The 17,890-nt window shown below is 44.5% G+C and overlaps 1 protein-coding gene across 1 annotated transcript in view; it reads left to right on the top strand.

Annotated features, from left to right (window-relative positions):
• The window catches only part of ZNF76 (zinc finger protein 76), a 161,310-nt gene extending 144,209 nt beyond the window's left edge, over positions 1-17,101 (top strand). Inside the window, exon 13 of the mRNA XM_069238803.1 lies at positions 14,890-17,101. Coding sequence (XP_069094904.1) covers positions 14,890-14,997 — 108 coding nt within the window. The 3' untranslated portion in view covers positions 14,998-17,101. The remainder of the gene's footprint in view (positions 1-14,889) is intronic.
• Positions 17,102-17,890: the final 789 nt, after the last annotated feature.

The following is a 17,890-nucleotide window of genomic DNA, read 5'->3' as shown; positions in this document are numbered from 1 at the left end:
AGAAAATGAAGAGTTGATGATGGCCTGGAGGTGCGGGACGATGATGTCGTCGGCTTTATTGAAGATGAAGTGAGGGCAGGGGTCCCATGGGGCGCCGGAGTGGATAGAGTTCATGGTGGTTTTGGTTTCTTCAGTGTTGATGTGGGTCCAGGCGTTGAGGGTGATGGCTGGGGGTGTGGGTTTGGTGATGCTTGGTTGGATCTGGTGTCCGAAGCTGTCGTGGAGGTCGGTGATCTTGCGATGGAAGAAGGTGGCGAGGGAGTTGCACAGGTCTTGTGAGGGCGTGACGGCATTGGCGTTGGGGGTGGAGAACTCTTTAACGATGCTGAAAAGTTCTCTGCTGTTGTGGCTGTTTTTGTCCAGTCTGTCGGTGAAGAAATTCCTTTTGGCTGCGCGGATCAGGTGGTGGTGTTCGCGGGTCGCGTTCTTGAAGGCGGTCATGTTGTCAGTGGTGTGGTCCTTGCGCCAGGTTCTCTCGAGGGCGCGACAGGTTTTCTTCGATTCCTTAAGGGTGTCAGAGAACCAGAGAGGTTTTTTGGTGTTGGCCTGTCGATGCGTGCGTCTGAGGGGTGCAAGGTTGTCTGCGCAGTTGGTGATCCAGTTCATGAGGCTGAGGGCTGCGTCGTTGGGGTCGTCGGTGGTGAGGGTGGGTTGGTTGATGGTGAGCGCGGAGAGGAGCTGTTCTTCGGGGATTTTGTTCCACTGTCGACGAGGGATGGGTTGAGTGCGAAGGTGGCGGGTCTCGCGTCGGAATGTGAAATGGACACAGCTGTGGTCGGTCCAGTGTAGAGCGGAAGCGTGGCTGAAGGAGACTACATGTCAACATTAGACCTCAAGGATGCTTACTTCCATATACCCATACATCCTTCCCACAGGAAATACTTAAGGTTTGTAATCCAAGGAGTACATTACCAATTCAAAGTGTTACCATTCGGGATAACAACAGCACCAAGAGTATTTACACAATGCCTTGTGGTAGTAGCTGCACATATCAGAAGACAGCACATACATGTATTCCCGTACATAGACGATTGGTTAATAAAAAAACAGTACTCAGAAACAGTGTCTTCAACACACAAAATACGTCATAGAAACCCTTCACAAGCTAGGGTTCTCAATAAACTACCTAAAATCACACTTACAACCGTGTCAAATACAACAATACTTGGGAGCAACAATCAACACAGAAAAAGGGATTGCCACTCCAAGTCCACAAAGGGTACAAGCATTCCAAAACGTAATACTAAACATGCACCCAAACCAACAGTATCAAGTAAGGTTTGTGATGAAACTTCTAGGCATGATGTCTTCATGCATAGCCATTGTCCCAAATTCAAGATTCCACATGCAGCCCTTACAACAGTGCCTAGCAACACAATGGACACAAGCACAGGGTCAACTTCAAGATCTAGTGTTGATAGACTACCAAACACACTCCTCGCTTCAATGGTGGAATCCTATAAATTTAAACCAAGGGCCGCCTTTCCAAGACCCAGTGCCTCAATATGTGATCACAACAGATGCTTCCATGGTAGGGTGGGGAGCACACCTCAACCAGCACAGCATCCAGGGACAATGGGACACTCAACAAACACAGCTTCATATAAATCAACTAGAACTACTAGCAGTGTTTCTATCATTGAAAGCATTTCAACCGTTAATAGCCCACAAACACATTCTTGTCAAAACAGACAACATGACAACAATGTATTAGCTAAACAAACAGGGAGGGACACACTCATCACAGCTGTGTCTCTTAGCACAAACAATTTGGCATTGGGCGATTCACAATCACATTCGCCTAATAGCACAGTACATCCCAGGAATTCAAAACCAGTTGGCCGACAATCTCAGTCGAGATCACCAACAGATCCACGAATGGGAAATTCATCCCCAGATACTGCAAACTTACTTTCAAAACTGGGGAACACCGTAAATAGACCTATTCGCAACAAAAGCAAACGCAAAATGCCAAAACTTCGCGTCCAGGTACCCACACCCTCACTCCAAGGGCAATGCGTTATGGATGAGTTGGTCAGGGATATTTGCTTACGCTTTTCCCCCTCTCCCACTCCTTCCGTATCTAGTAAACAAATTGAGTCAAAACAAACTCAGACTAATACTAGTAGCACCAACTTGGGCTCGCCAACCATGGTACACAACACTACTAGATCTGTCAGTAGTACCTCATATCAAACTACCAAACAGACCAGATCTGTTAACTCAACACAAACAACCGATCAGACACCCGAATACAGCATCGCTCAATCTAGCAATCTGGCTCCTGACGTCTTAGAATTTGGACATCTAGACCTTACACTAGAATGTATGGAGGTCATTAAACAAGCTAGAAAACCCACTACAAGACATTGCTACGCAAATAAATGGAAAAGATTAGTTTATTACTGTCATATTCATCAAATTCAACCACTACATGCGTCCACAAAAAACATTGTAAGCTAATTATTACACTTACAAAAATCTAAGCTAGCTTTTTCATCCATTAAGATACATCTCACAGCAATTTCTGCCTATCTGCAAATTACACATTCAACATCAGTCTTTAGAATCCCAGTCATAAAAGCATCTATGGAGGGTCTAAAAAGAATCATTCCCCCAAGAACACCACCAGTTCCTTCATGGAACCTCAATATTGTATTAACACGACTCATGGGTCCACCATTTGAACCCATGCACTCTTGTGAGATGCAATACTTAACATGGAAAGAGCCTTCCTAATAGCTATCACATCTCTTAGAAGAGTAGGTGAAATACAAGCATTTACCATACAAGAACCCTTTATACAAATACACAAACATAAAGTGGTTCTACGCACAAATCCCAAATTTTTACCAAACGTTATATCACCGTTCCACCTAAATCAAACTGTGGAACTTCCAGTATTTTTTCCACAACCAGACTCTGTAGCTGAAAGGGCATTACATACATTAGACATCAAAAGGGCACTAATGTATTTCATTGATAGAACCGAACAATTTCGCAAAACAAAACAATTGTTTGTAGCTTTTCAAAAACCTCATGCAGGAAATCCAATATCCAAACAAGGCATTGCCAGATGGATAGTAAAGTGTATTCAAACCTGCTATGTTAAAGCTAAAAGAGACCTGCCTATTACACCGAAGGCACACTCCACTAGAAAGAAAGGCGCTACAATGGCCTTTCTAGGAAATATACCTATGACAGAAATCTGTAAGGCAGCCACATGGTCTACGCCTCATACATTCATGAAACATTACTGTGTAGATGTGTTAACAACACAACAAGCCACAGTAGGACAGGCAGTATTACGGACATTATTTCAAACAACTTCAACTCCTACAGGCTAAACCACCGCTTTTGGGGAGATAACTGCTTACTAATCCATGCACAGCATGTGTATCTGCAGCTACACATGCCATCGAACGGAAAATGTCACTTACCCAGTGTACATCTGTTCGTGGCATGAGACGCTGCAGATTCACATGCGCCCTCCTGCCTCCCCGGGAGCCTGTAGCCGTTATAAGTTGATAAGAATTATTTATATTATATGTCGATAAAACTTGTAAATTTGTAAATATATGTCACTTTTAGACCATTTTTTTAAAAAAAGGAAAACTTTACCAAAATATGTATTTTTAAATTGTGAGTTTAAAAACCCCAAACTCAAAATCTATATCTGCTCCCAAAGGGAAACTGCAATTAAAAGATATTTAAAGGCACCCCCCTCCCCATGTTAATCTATGAGATAGATAGGCCTTGCAACAGTGAAAACCGAATTTGGCAGTATTACACTGTTAGGACATGTAAAACTACAACAGTAAATGACTTACTAATGGGGTGAAATGTTAAGTTTCAGCAGGCGCTCAGGATTCAAATTGGCAAAAGAATCTCACAACAATGATGGGGTGCCTGCACGATAGAAATCACCCAACCCTCAAAGGTTCAAATAAACCTCAACATTAACTGTACCAATATGCGGTATCCCATAAACAACAGTAATAGTAAATATCAACACATATGAATAAATTTAAAAACACAAAACAATCGATTTTGGTATAATTTCAAATTGTCCAATCCAGTCCAAATATTTATTGTAGCCCATCCATGGTAATACAATTCAAGCCAACACGTGTTTCGTCAAGGGAAAATATTTTCTTACATCCCAAACGACTTCTTCAGGGCTAAAAATTATTGTAAACAAATTAATTGGGTTAAAGAAACCAAAATGCTCAAACTTCATAATCAAAAAGTTTTCAAAGATCCCAGACAAAAAAAAAAAAAAATTATAGAGGCACTAAGCACCCGAGAGGAAAGCACTAATAGGTAAATAGATATTTAGTTTATATAACAAAAGGAGAAAAAAGGGGAATTAAACTCCATTGGGGGATCAACTTCAGATATCTACCACACATCAAGAGGGACTTATGTCCTGCCCAACTGTCACCATAAATTAGTATATCAAAGTAGTAAATAACAAAAGTTCACAACTTCAAAATTGTGAAAACACACCCTCGGTGCCATCACACTAAAAACCAACGTGTTGCACATGCAGTATAAAGTTGAATAGCTTGAAGTAAAATATCGTGAAATATCAACCAGTGTCCAAGTAACTCCCATAATCCATCGTGGTGTTTTATGGTTTAATCCTAAAAATCCAATAATAGTTATCCATGCTTACATGGGTCACTTGATACTCACCACTTTGATCTAAATCATCCAACTCTAATGCAAAAAGACAGAAACCAAATCTGTTTGAAATAGCCTCGCATTAAAAGAAAAATCATACCGCTATTATAAGCATGTAATCTCACATAGAATACCTTAAATATAGAGTCCGGCAATATTATTGAGGGTTTAAAGTTCATGTAGGCTTCATCCGTGTGTTTTGACGCTAAACACGATGCAGATCTATGTATAGATATTATGCAGTTAATTAACTCTCATAACGAATAATATATTTAAGCAGATATGTCGTGATAACGGGGTCACCCATTCCTAAATGCTCACCCGATTCTGACGAACAGTTTCAGAAACGGCGTTGGTAGTCAGAAACGCCAGGTTGCGAGTACGCACGACGCGTTGCTTTACACGGAAGCTAAATAAGCTTCCGAGTTCAACTCTAAACTATTGTCATGGAAACAGAAAATGGACTAGCGTCCACTGCCATTGAGACGGCACCGAGCGAAGCTATATTGTATAAAAAAGCCTGCAGAAGACAGACGGAAATTATTAGCCAGCATCCAAGTATAGCAAATAGGCTAACGTTGCAGATCCCAAATGAATAATAGCCACATGTAGTATACCTCTTCCTAAAACTCTAACTTCACTCCAACCAGTTAAGACGTTTTAATGAACAAGGACACACATTACACCACTCCTAATAGCTGAATCGTCTCCAGTAATTAATACCAATAGAGATTGTGCTTATAACACCAAATGAGGTAAACCTTATGTCCCTATTAATTGAAGAAAAAGAAACCTAAACTGTAACTGAGATAGTAAACAGGAATTAGTGACAGAATTAATTTAAATAGTTCACCACCCACATAACAACTACTGCTAATATGCCCCTACATTAATACCAGATTCGCAAATGTTGGAGAATTTTGAATGTTTAGCCCTATGGCATGTACCATATAGCATCTAATGTATTAACATGTATTATATTTATGTCATAAGCATATACATTGTAGCATCCATGACATAGAGATAAAACAATAATTACAGTCAATTTTCAATCTCCCAAGAAAAACTCCAATTCCCTATCAGAGTTAAGACCACATTCTACGGCCCTTAATCTCATGATCCATAATGCTTCTTTTTTTACGTAGAGCTAATTCTCTATTACCACCCCTTGGGTCTCTAGAGACATGTTCGAGTCCAAAAAATTCAAAACTCTTATGGGCTGTTTGTGAGTCACAGTCCATAATGTGTGCTACTATTGGATATCTAACATCTACATTTTTAAGTGCCCGAACATGTTCTCCAATTCTAATTTTGAGTGCACGTATTGTGCTACCAACATACATTTTAGTACATTTACAACGTATTATGTATACAACAAAAGTAGTATTACAGTTCATTATTGAGCTAATTGTATATTGTCTCCCCCCATTTGAGAACTCCTTGCTATTGTGGCATGCCCAACGGCATACTCCACAGCCACCACATTTGAAAAAACCTACTGTTTTAGTAGATAACCATGTCTTGTCAGAAAAACTGGTGGTGAAACTAGGACTCAGAATATTTTTTTTATTCCTACCTTTCCGATATGATGATAAGACTCTTTCCGGTATCAGGTCCTTTAATGAAACATCTTGTGACAATATACTCCAATGTTTAGTCATGAATCTTTTTAGAATCAGAGAGGCATCATTATAGTCTGTGATAAATCAAACTTTATTAAACTGATCCACCATCTTATTACGATCCCTATTTTTCAAGGTATTCTTTCTATCTAATAGTTTGGCTCTGATCTGTGCTTTCCTCACCACCTTACTAGAATAACCTTGTGCTAAAAATCTCATGCTCATGTCTTCTACCTGGTTTAAGAACTCCTCATCCAGACTGCAATTACGTCGAGCCCTCACCAATTCTGCAAAAGGAATCGACACTATTTGGTGTCTAGGGTGTGCACTCTCCGCATAAAGAATAGAATTACAAGCTGTAGCTTTGCGAAAGAGTCTACTTTGGATTTTACCATTTGCAATAAACACCTCTACCTCCAGGAACTCAATGCTTACTGAGCTAAATTGGTATATGAATTGCACATTCATGACATTCGAGTTTAAAAAGCTGCAAAATTCAATCAATTTTTGTTCTCCACCGGTCCAAATAAAAAAACAATCATCGATATACCGTCCCCAGAACAATATATATGTTTGCCGTTGGGTAGACAAAGGACCCCAAATCCATTTGTGCTCAAATCACCCCATGAAAAGATTTGCATATGAGGGGGAGAAATCTTTAGCCCTGAAGAGGTCGTTTGGGATGTAAGAAAATATTTTCCCTTGACGAAACACGTGTTGGCTTGAATTGTATTACCATGGATGGGCTACAATAAATATTTGGACTGGATTGGACAATTTGAAATGATACCAAAATCGATTGTTTTGTGTTTTTCAATTTATTCATATGTGTTGATATTTACTATTACTACAACAGTACATGTCCTACCTTTAACATACACTGCACCCTGCCAATTGGGCTACTTAGGGCCTACCTTAGAGGTGCCTTACATGTATAAAAGGGGGGGGTTGGGCATGGCAAGTGGGTATACCCACAGAAACTGCAGTGGGAGGTCTGAGCCATGTTTACAGGGCCCACTAGTAGCATTTGATTTACAGGCCCTGGGCACCTCTTGGTCACTTTATTAGGGACTCACTAGTAAAACAAACATTCCAATCATGGAAAGGCCCATTACACATACAAATTAAACTTGTACTTTAGCACTGGGCAGCAGTGGTAGAGTCCCCACAGTACCAAAAACAAAGTTCAGCACACAGTCAAAACCTAGGAAGCAGAGGCAAAAAACACAGGGGAGACCATGCCAAGGATGCCAGGTTTAACATGTGCGCCCCCCTCCCCCACCTGCTGAAAGAGGGGAGAACTAACCATCCTCATGGGAGTTCTTGTCACTAAGGCAGAAGAATTTTGGACAGACCATCAGCATTGGTGTGTTCTGTTCCAGGGCTGTGTTCCACCGTAAAGTCCATTCCATGAGGAGAGATGGATCCCCTCAACAGTTTTGGGTTATCACCTATCATCTACATCAACCATCCGAGGGGCCTGTGGTCTGTCTGAAGCCAGAAGTGAGTCTCCAGCAAGTAGGGGCTTAGCTTCTTCAGTGCCTAGACCACAGCAAAAGCTTCTCGCTCAGTTGCACTTCACCTTCTTGCCGGGGAAGTAACCTCCAACTAATGAAGGCTTCAGGCTGGTCTAGGCCCTCTTCATTTAGCTGTGCAAGTACTGCTCCCACACCATGCACTGAACCATCAGTATGCATGATAGACACCTTGGAGAAGTCAGGCGCCTTCAGCACGGGTGCCGGTCACATGGCTGCCTTCAGGGCATCAAAAGCTGTCTGGCAAGCCTCAATCCAGATCACATTTTTGGGTTGTTTCCTAGAGGTTAACTCAGTCAAGGGAGCAACAATTTTGCCATACCCCTTGGCAAACCTCCTGTAGTATCCTTTGAGACCTAGAAAGGCTCTCACCTCTGTCTGGTTTTTGGGAGGCTCTCAAGCCAGAATGGTTTCAATCTTTGGTTGCAGGGGTGCCATCCCACCACTCCCCACCTGGTGTCCAAAGTACACCACAGAACCCTGCCCTATTTGGCACTTACTAGCCTTAATAGTGAGGCCTACCTTCTGCAGAGCCTTCAACACTTTGCACAGGTGCTGCAGGTGTTCCTTGCAACTGGAGCTGAACACTGCAATGTCGTCCAGACAGGCTGCACTAAAATCCTCCAACCCAGTCAATACCTGGTTAACCAACCTTTAAAAGGTGGCAGGGGCATTTTTTGTATCCCAATGGGCATAACCTTGAACTGGTAGTGCCCATCTGGGGTAGAAAATGCTGACCTCTCCTTTGCCCCCTCAGTGAGAGCAATCTGCCAGTACCCAGACATTAGATCAGATGTGCTGAGAAACTTGGCAGCTCCCAACCGATCAATGAGCTCATCAACTCTAGGGATGGGGTGCTGATCAGTCTTTGTGACTGTGTCGAGTCCACAGTAGTCCACACAGAACCTGAGTTCTGGGGTGGCACCAGGGGCAGCAGCCTTTGGAACCAAGACCACTGGGCTGGCCCAAGGACTACTGGAAAACTCAACAGCCCCTAATGCTAACAACTTGGGCACCTCATCCTTGCCCTGACTCTGTCAGTCACTCTGTAAATCTTGTGCTTTACAGGTGGACTGTCCCCAGTATCCACATCATGTGTACACAGATGAGTGAACCCTGGGATCAAGGTGAACAAGGAGGCAAACTGTCCAACACATGACGATAGTCTCTCAGTTGCTCAGGGGTCAGTGAAGAGGAGAGGTTCACACCCTCCACAGACCAATCCTTCTCCTGGACAGACAGGAGGTCACGAAGAGGCTCACTCTCTTCCTCCACATCATCACCTGTTGCTAGGAGTATTGTCAACTCAGATCTCTCAAAGTGAGGTTTGAGGCAGTTCACATGCAGGACCCTCCTTGGAGTCCGCAAGTTCACCAGATAGATGACCTCACTCTTGCGCTCCACCACCTCAAAATGCCTAGTACACTTGTTTTGAGGAGCAGAATGCTCCATTGGAGCAATGACCCACACTTTCTGGCCAGGGTAAAACTCAACCAGAATGGCATTCTGGTCATACCAGAGTTTCATTTCGTCGTGGCTTGCTACCAGGTTCTCTTAAGCGAGCTTCCTGAAGTGTGCTGTCTGGTTTCTAAAAGCCAGCATGTAACTAAACACATCCTGGGGAAGCTTACTGGAGGCCTTTTCCAAGCCCTACTTCACCTAACTCATAGGTCCCCTGATAGGGCGGCCATACAGAAACTAAAAGGGGCTAAAACCAAGTCCCTTCTGTGGCACCTCCCTGTAAGCAAACAGAAGGCATGGCAAGAGGACGTCCCACTTGAGCATCATTGGCTCCGACAGGCCCATAATCATGCCTTTCAGGGTTCAGTTGAATCTCTCAACTAAACCATTTCTTTGGGGGTGGTAAGGAGTGGTGAACTTGTAGGTTGCCTACACTCCTTCAACAGAGACTTCATATAAGTAGATTTGAAGCTGGTACCCCTGTCAGATACCACCTCCTTGGGGATCCTCATGCGGGAAAAAACTCCAGCATTGCCTGGCCCACCACAGGGGCTGTGATTGATCTGAGAGGGATGGCTTCTGGGAATAGGGTGGCATGGTCCACCAAGACCAGGATAAACCTGTTGCCCATGGCTGTCTTGGGATCCAGAGGCCCCACAATGTCAATACCCACCCTTTCAAAGGGGGTGTTGACCACAGGAAAAGGTTGGAGGGGAGCCTTACATTTCCCCCCACTCTCGCCACTTGCCTGACAAGTTTGGCAAGACCCACAGTATGCAACAGAGTGCCTGTGCATTTGGGGCCAGTAGAAGAGGGTGACAATCCTTTCAAAGGTCTTGTCCTGCCCCAAATATCCAGCTAAAGCCACATCATGAGCCAAATCCAGTAGGAAGGCTCTGAAGAACTGGAGTACCACCAGCACACATGCTGCCCCAGGCTCAGCGACCTTAAGCTCCCTTTACAAGAGGCTATCCTCTCAATAAATCCAGTGTGATCCAGACTCCTTGCCAGAGACCTGGTCTTCAGCCTGCTGCCACAGACCTTCCAGAGTAGGGCATGATTTCTATGCCTCACAGAATTCCTCCCTGGTGGGACCCCCTTCCTTCTGCCAATGGGTCAGATCAGGCACCTCCCCCAGTTCAGCCACTTGTTCCCCTGTAGGCTCCGGGGCATCCCACTCGGGTTCAGCCTCTTTCCAGGCCGTAGGAACATCAGGGGCGGGTTTTGCTGCGCCTCTTGCCCTTCCTCCTTATGCCTAGCACCTGGGTCACTCTTTCAGGCTCCAGGGCCTCCTGATCACCTTGACGGGTTGCCTTTGACTAGGTGAAAACACACACCTACCCAGGCAGACACAACATCTCCAAGTTAGACCTGCGTTCCACCTCAGTCCAAGGGGAATCCTCCAGGTCATCACCTAGCAGACAATCCACAGGCATGGTTGGACTCCCCTCAAGGAACCTGAGACAGCCCTCCCTTCCCCCATTCAAAAGAAACTAGCCCTCCCTTCCCCCATTCAAAAGAAACCTGTGCCACTTTACACATGGAGATCAGAGCTGTCTACTGCAACTACGTGGTGAAGTGCATGGGGAACTACCTGCTCTTTAGACACCAGGTGACTTCTCAGAGTAGTCACACTGGCTCCTGTGTTTCTCTGAGCCTCCACCCTATATCCATTGATGGTCATTAACTGCCTGTACGTCCTAGTGTTCTCAGGCACGAGGGTCCTCTGGAGCATCTCACTGTTCCCTAGTGACACAAATGTCACCTCAGCTGGTTCCCACCCTTCTCCTGGAACCAACTCCTCCCCAAGAGCTACACTGGCCAAACCTTGTGACTGAACACCAGTGGGTGCCTGTGTCCCATTGGGCCATTTGGGATTCCCCCTTATCTGACCCACCTGATCACATGCATAGCACTTGCAGGACCCTTCTCTACAGGTTTCCCAGTAGAGACCCATGGTTTCTTTTTGGTGGGGGGGTGGGAATCCTTACGCTAGGAACTAGGTTGGGGAACTTCAGAGAACCCATTCACCCCCCTCCCCCATTTACCCTTACCACCCGCTTCTTTTGATGGGGACCCTGCCCATCCTTGGCCGAGTCTCCTTCATACCTCCTTTGGACCCTAGTGCTCTCTAACCGGTCCGCTTCCTGAGCAAACTTTCTGGGGTCAGTCAGCTTTCTGTCAATTAGGTGCTGGCACAGCTCTGAAAACGAAGACTATACAAATGCTCCCACGCAATCAAATTGTACAGCCCCTCAGAAGTTGTCACCTTATTGCCCTTCACCCAATCATCCAGTGACTTGCAAAAAGAGTCTACACACTCCAACCAAGTTTGGGAATCTTTCTTCATACAGGACCTAAACTTTTCCTTATACTGCTCAGGAGTAAGACCATATCTAGTGAGTAGGACGCCCTTTATGATAGAGTAGGTTAGTCCTTGAGGATCCCCTAAGGATGTCAGAGTGTCCCTCTCCTCTATCTCAAAGTGATTCCACAGACTCACCCCAATGTGCTTTAAGGACCATGTTCATGTGGAGAGCAGGCTAATACTCCTTGAACCACAGATAAATGTCATCCTCCCTCTTGTAATCCCTCACTAAGTCTTTTGGAATGTATACCCACCTCTCAGGCTGCACTGAAGTACTGCTGCCACCATCTCGGCTATAATGGCTTCTGCCACTCCTCATGGGTCAGGTTTGTGGATGAAACACTACTGCCTGCCCTGGAGACCCTCCCGCAGGAAGAAAAGGGCTTCCCAATACCACATTATGAACACTCTGCACCTCCTCCCCCTCATCCTCCCCCTCTGTGTTGCATCATTTCTCTAGCTGTGATGCAGGTGATGTCGTTTTCTCAGTTGTGATGCAGGTGGTGCGTCGTTTTTTCAGCCGCATTGCAGGTGGTGCGCAGAAAATTTCCCTGCTCTGCTCCTCTGCATGGATTTTATTATTGGTTCCACCAGCTTCATCTTTCAAGGGCCCAGGGACTGGAGTGGGCACCATTTGGCAGGGTAGGAGTTTCAGCAGAGAGTCCAGGTGCTGGCAGAGGAAGTCTTTGATGGCCCTGAGGCTTCAAAACAGGAGGCAAGCTCAGCCCTTGGAGACACTTCACAAGTAGGAATATACCACAAAGTCCAGTCTGTGTCCTCTTTCAGGCAGAAGCATCAACTGCAGGCCAACCCAGCACACCACAGTTACAGGCAAAAGGGCAGTATTCCTCTAGCTCTTCAGCTCTTCTCCTTGGCAGAGGTTCCTCTTGAGTCCAGAAGTAATGTAAAAGTCTGGGGTCCACTACTATACCTCGTTCTGCCTTTGAAGTTGGCAAACTTCAATGGAAAGTCTCTTTTGTACACAAGATCCTGCCTTGCTCAGGCCTGGCTCCAGGCTCACGCCAGGGGGTTGGAGACTGCATTGTGTGAGGGGCTGCACAGGCTGTTCAGGTGTAAGTGTGAGCTCCTCCCTCCACTCTAGCCTAGATGGCCCTTCAGGATATGCAGGCTACACCCCAGCTTCCTTTGTGTCACTGTCTAGTGGAGATTCAAAAACAGCCCAACTGTCAGTCTGACCCAGACAGGGAATACACAAGCAGGCAGTCACAGAATGGTTTAAGCAAGAAACTGCCCACTTTCTAAAAGTGGCATTTTCAAACTGACAATTTAAAATCCAACTTTACAAAAAGATGTGTTTTTAAATTGTGAGTTCAGAGGCCTCAAACTCAAAATCTCTTTCCGCTCCCAAAGGGAAGCTGCACTTAAAAGTTAGTTAAAGGCAGCCCCCATGTTCGCCTATGAGAGAGATAGGCCTTGCAACAGTGAAAACAGAATGTGGCAGTATTTCACTGTTAGGACATGTAAAAACACACTCGTCATACAGCTGCACCTTCAGCTCAAATGCGCAGCTCCTATCGTCCAGCAGAGAGACAGCCGCTCTGAACAAACCAAGATGTTTCAGCGGGTTGCCTAGAGGAGTATTGGTCATGGCAGAGTTGGCTCCATTGGAGGCATCTCAGCCAGCATGAAGCAACCCCCACCCTGATCATACGTAATTTGTTGGGGAAAGGCTGAGATGCTTCTTCTCTCACTGGAAAGACATCACCTCAGATCAGTGGGTGCTCTTGATTGTGTATGAAAGTGCTGCCTTGAATCCTACAACATGCCATCCAGATTCCACCCCACCACCATGATCAGAGCTCAGACCACCTACATCTCTTAGAGAAGGAGTACTCGCAAATGGATACACTTTGAAGATTTCCAAGGTCCATTGACAATGTTGCAGCAGATTTAAGCCTTCCCAGATGCCATGCTGCACATCTTTGGCATGCTTCCAGCTCCCTCCTGTGTGCTTTAATTCCCTAAAGAATATATGAAGTGTATCTACAGACACACATGCCATGAACAGATAATGTTATATTGTAATCATCTGCTCGTAGGGTATAATGAGTTAGATTCATGTGTGCCCATTTTCCTTGCTGGAACCCAGTGAAAGTCACAGATGTTTTTCATTCTTTCTGTCCTTTTCCAAAGCACAACACACTTTGTCTTTGTCACTGCTCTCCACTTAAAGTGCTCTCAGGGAGAACAAAACATCTTTGGAAGATATTGTAATGGAACATGTTTTGTAACATGCATAACTGTAGGCTGTTGTGTTGTTCTCCTCTTTAGACGTTTGAAATAGAGAACACATTCCTGGGAAGACAAGAGCTTGATCTTGTGGATGGTGACTGCTTTAAAGTGAAATGTTTTCCTATATATTTGTCAGATATGTACTTGTTGACAATTTATTATGTTCTGAAAGAGGTATTTGAGTTTGAGCATGACTTAGTCAACTGTGATGGATCCAGGATAGTTTAATCTGGATTGGGTCATGTAGTCAAAGCATCTAGTGCGGCTAGTAAATGCAGCAGCTCACAAAAGGCTTTCAGCTTAACGCGTGGATTTGGATATCACAGCTGCATGTGGTACGATGCCAATTACAAAATGTCAAAGTGCATTCACAATTTTTCTGAAGTCATATGTCAAAACGAATAGTCAACTTTTCATAAATAAAAGTAGATGGTATAAGGCAGCTATAAAAGTATTTTTTTGAAGGTGTGGGCTGAGTGTCAGTTAAAGGAAAACTTCATGCATGTTTATAAGAAAATCAGTTCATGTATAAAGAAGTCTAAGCAGACCTCATGAAATGTTGAAAAGGCCTGAAATCTCACCTCTTCTAACAGGGACTTGGACTGTACCCTCGTTAACTGTTCAATTGCCTTGGCTGTCTGCCTCTATAATATAATTGTCCGGTGGTGGTGTTTTGCCACCCCATCCCCGCTGACATCCTCTTCCCCCCCCCCCCCCATCTGTATTCCACTTCTTTTACGTGCTGTGAGGTAGCCTATGGCTATGTGAGCACTGTACAAAAGCAACAGAATAGAATATGCTTGTTTGATGTTGGCACCTCAAGTTCAGCCTTAATACTTATAATTATCTCACACGCCCGAACTCCCACACTGCCGAAGTACCCACGTCTCCTCCTGCTACTGTACAATGTGTAGGTTCTCGGACTATGTCTGTAAATAACCTTTTGCCTTATCTAATTTTTCAGCACAAGGGACAGCATGTCATGGAGGGAACAGAGGTCTTGGTGAGCACAGCCATTGAAGAAGTGGAGGAAGATTGCGAGACTTCAGTCGCTGTTACCAATGGGTGCTGAAACTGAAGGCACTGTTGCCAGCTGTTATAGTGTGAAGGAGTTCTCACCAGTAGATGGTTGTAAACATTCAGTGTGTACTGAAATTGGAAGAGCCCTCATCAATGGTGCTAAGATTTCAATAACCAAGACTAGACTAGCCTTCATCAGTAGGTGCCGAGACTGGAAGAGCCGCTACCTGCGAATGATGAGACTCCGCTATTTTCAGTCTTGCTGTCAAAGCAGCCATCACCAACCGATGCCACGAGTTGAGGAGCTGAGGGCAGGGAAGCCCTCATCTGTTACGTTGAGGCTGAAAGACCAGTCACCAGTGGATGATAAAACTGGTAGCTCTAGCAATTATAGAAGTCAACACCAGTGAGTGCAGACACTGGATGGGCTGTCAACAGTCATTAAGTCTTGACGAGTTATCACTTATGGTAGCAAAGAGGGAAGAGTCAACTTTGAGTGTACCTTTGCAGGGATCAGACAGGTTTGACTTGACCTGACTTTATACAAGAAACACATTGTCCAGCTGAATGAATATTAACCTGGCATCCTCACTAGTATGTTCTATAGTGTAGGCTTCAAGCTTGGCATCTGATGAAAGGTTGAGGGAAATCTACAAGTGGAGGTGTTTTTAGTCTATCCCCCCTCCCTCTGTGCCTTAATTCAATGGCCTCTTTTAGGAGTAGCTATCTATGCATATGGTACAGCTCTTTTTTCCCCCCTTCACGTCCCAGCCTAATCAAGCTTCCCTCAGACCCTTGTGCAGTGAGCATTACCTGTCCAGGGCTGTTTTCAGAGACCTCACCACTTGACCAATTTAAAGAAAGTTAGTCAACATTTAACCCATATGAAAGAGGCTTCTCAACTTACACAAATGTGTAGGTGCTCTTCATAACATGACCCATCCTCAGGGAGCTCCAGATCTTGTGGGTCATGATGGAGAGATCTTTAAGCAGAGAAATGTTCAAAACATTCCACACAGACCATCAGCCTGAAGCATCTCATCCATCAGAGAATCGTGTCCTCCACTACAGACCTGCAGTTTCGAGTCCTGCTGCAATGAAGCTTATTGTAAATCCCAGCCTACGGCTGTTCTTGTTTGTCCCCGCTGAGCCTCCTAATAATGCAAAGCCTCCCAGAACGATTTTCATTAAAGTCAGCCACACTGGAAACTGTTGTTAAATTTGCTTTGTTGGAAGCCTCTGTGGTCCCAGTACTGGGCCTAATGATCGAAAAGCAGCCTCCCATTCCTAGTCACTCACTCCTGGTGCTTCTCTGTTAAGTCTGCTCTCTTACCTCTACATGCTGCTGACCAGTAACTGGTTCTCTTTCATGTGCCAGGTTTATGAGTAAACTTCACTTTGGCTAACCACTCTAGCCTTCTCTCTACTGAATGTGCTCTTTGGAAAGTCTTGATTAGTCCACTGTGCCAATCTTCTAGCTGTAAAACTAACTCTGTGACGTTGCTCTCTGGCTACCTGCTCCAGGGGCTGCTATGTTTAGTGACTCAAAAAGCTTTGTGGTGGTCCTTTTTGGAAAGCTTGTTGCTGAGAGGTGCGCCTCTTTGAAAAGAAGGTCACTAGGATTCTTCTCATGTTACCAGGCAAGGTTTACATGCCTAAGTAACCAGCATTCTCTGAGACCTCTGTTGTGACTCTTACGACAGTGGATTTGAAATTCTTCTACCACATTGGACCCAGTGTTGATCATAGGGTCTCCTGCCCTTCGGGGAGTTGTGGCTGAATATTCTGTAAGCTTTTCTGACCTCATTAACATCTGCGACAGAGGGTTTTGGATACTCACACATTAGTGATGACAGTGAATGTCTTCATGGTTTTGGCTGTCCCTTAACATAGTTAAGTGAGGTCTCGGAAGCCGCACTACTGACTTCTTTGACACGTTGGTTTGGATGCATTGCTGATAATAGCAATCGCCGTGGACTCGGGTGAATTAATGGGTCTGCCTCCCATGTGACTGAACATTAAACCTGGATGTAAATAAACAAGGTTCCTTCCTCCAATGTATCAATGTACTTCTAGCTTTGTTATTTAGTATTCATAAGGGAGGAGTATGAGGGCCAATATTTTGTTTATTTAATAAAATTTCTACTTTTCTTTCATATTTTCTTTTAATATTTTCTTTGCTTTACCACAAAGTGTATCTGGTTGCTGTGAGGTATATGTTGACTGTGTGTTTTGGAGAACTCTCAATGGGAGAGGTTGAGCAGTCCCTGCTTTTCTCATGCCTTTATGATGGCTTTAATGTTCACTTGAAGATGATTGTTCACTGTGTCCCCCCCCAGTGGCTCACCATACTTTGAACAAGCAATGGTAGCTGTGCAATTGGTGTCAAAAACCTACTGTACTTGTCTGTTCCATCCTGGTAATTTGCTAATTAGGATAAGACGCATTGAAAAATTAAGGCAATGTTTGAAATCGTACTCGAGAAACACTTACGTCATGTCACCAAAAAGGTGCCATACATTTGTGCCTTCAACCAACCAAGGATGTCCTCATACTTTGTGTAGAAAATAACTATTTTTTTGTCTCATGTTCCCCCAGACTTTTGTCTCTTCTGCTTTGCTGAATTTAGAACATTGTGTACTTCACCCCTGCTGACTGGGAGTAGAGTCCCTGTGCTGCCCCTTTAAACATTGTTGAATTGGCTCATTCCCACATTTAAATTGCCTGTAATTCACCAGTATATGGTGTAGAATGTCACCCAGGTCCTTGAAGTTCAGTGCCGCTTGTGGACTGCACCTATCTGCTTGCCACAATAGTGGCAGTACAAATATGGCTTCAAACCTAACCTACGTAGCCTGCCTGCTGCAGTAGAAAGTTTGTCTAGCCACGTGTTAAATTAACCCTTTTAGATGGGTAAAATCATTCCTTTTGAATATTAGTAAGTC

The sequence above is a fragment of the Pleurodeles waltl genome, chromosome 6, assembly GCF_031143425.1.
Source record: "Pleurodeles waltl isolate 20211129_DDA chromosome 6, aPleWal1.hap1.20221129, whole genome shotgun sequence".
NCBI classification, from domain to species: domain Eukaryota; kingdom Metazoa; phylum Chordata; class Amphibia; order Caudata; family Salamandridae; genus Pleurodeles; species Pleurodeles waltl.
The sequence above is the reverse complement of the archived record's forward strand: the minus strand, read 5'-3'. Positions and strand labels throughout refer to the sequence as shown.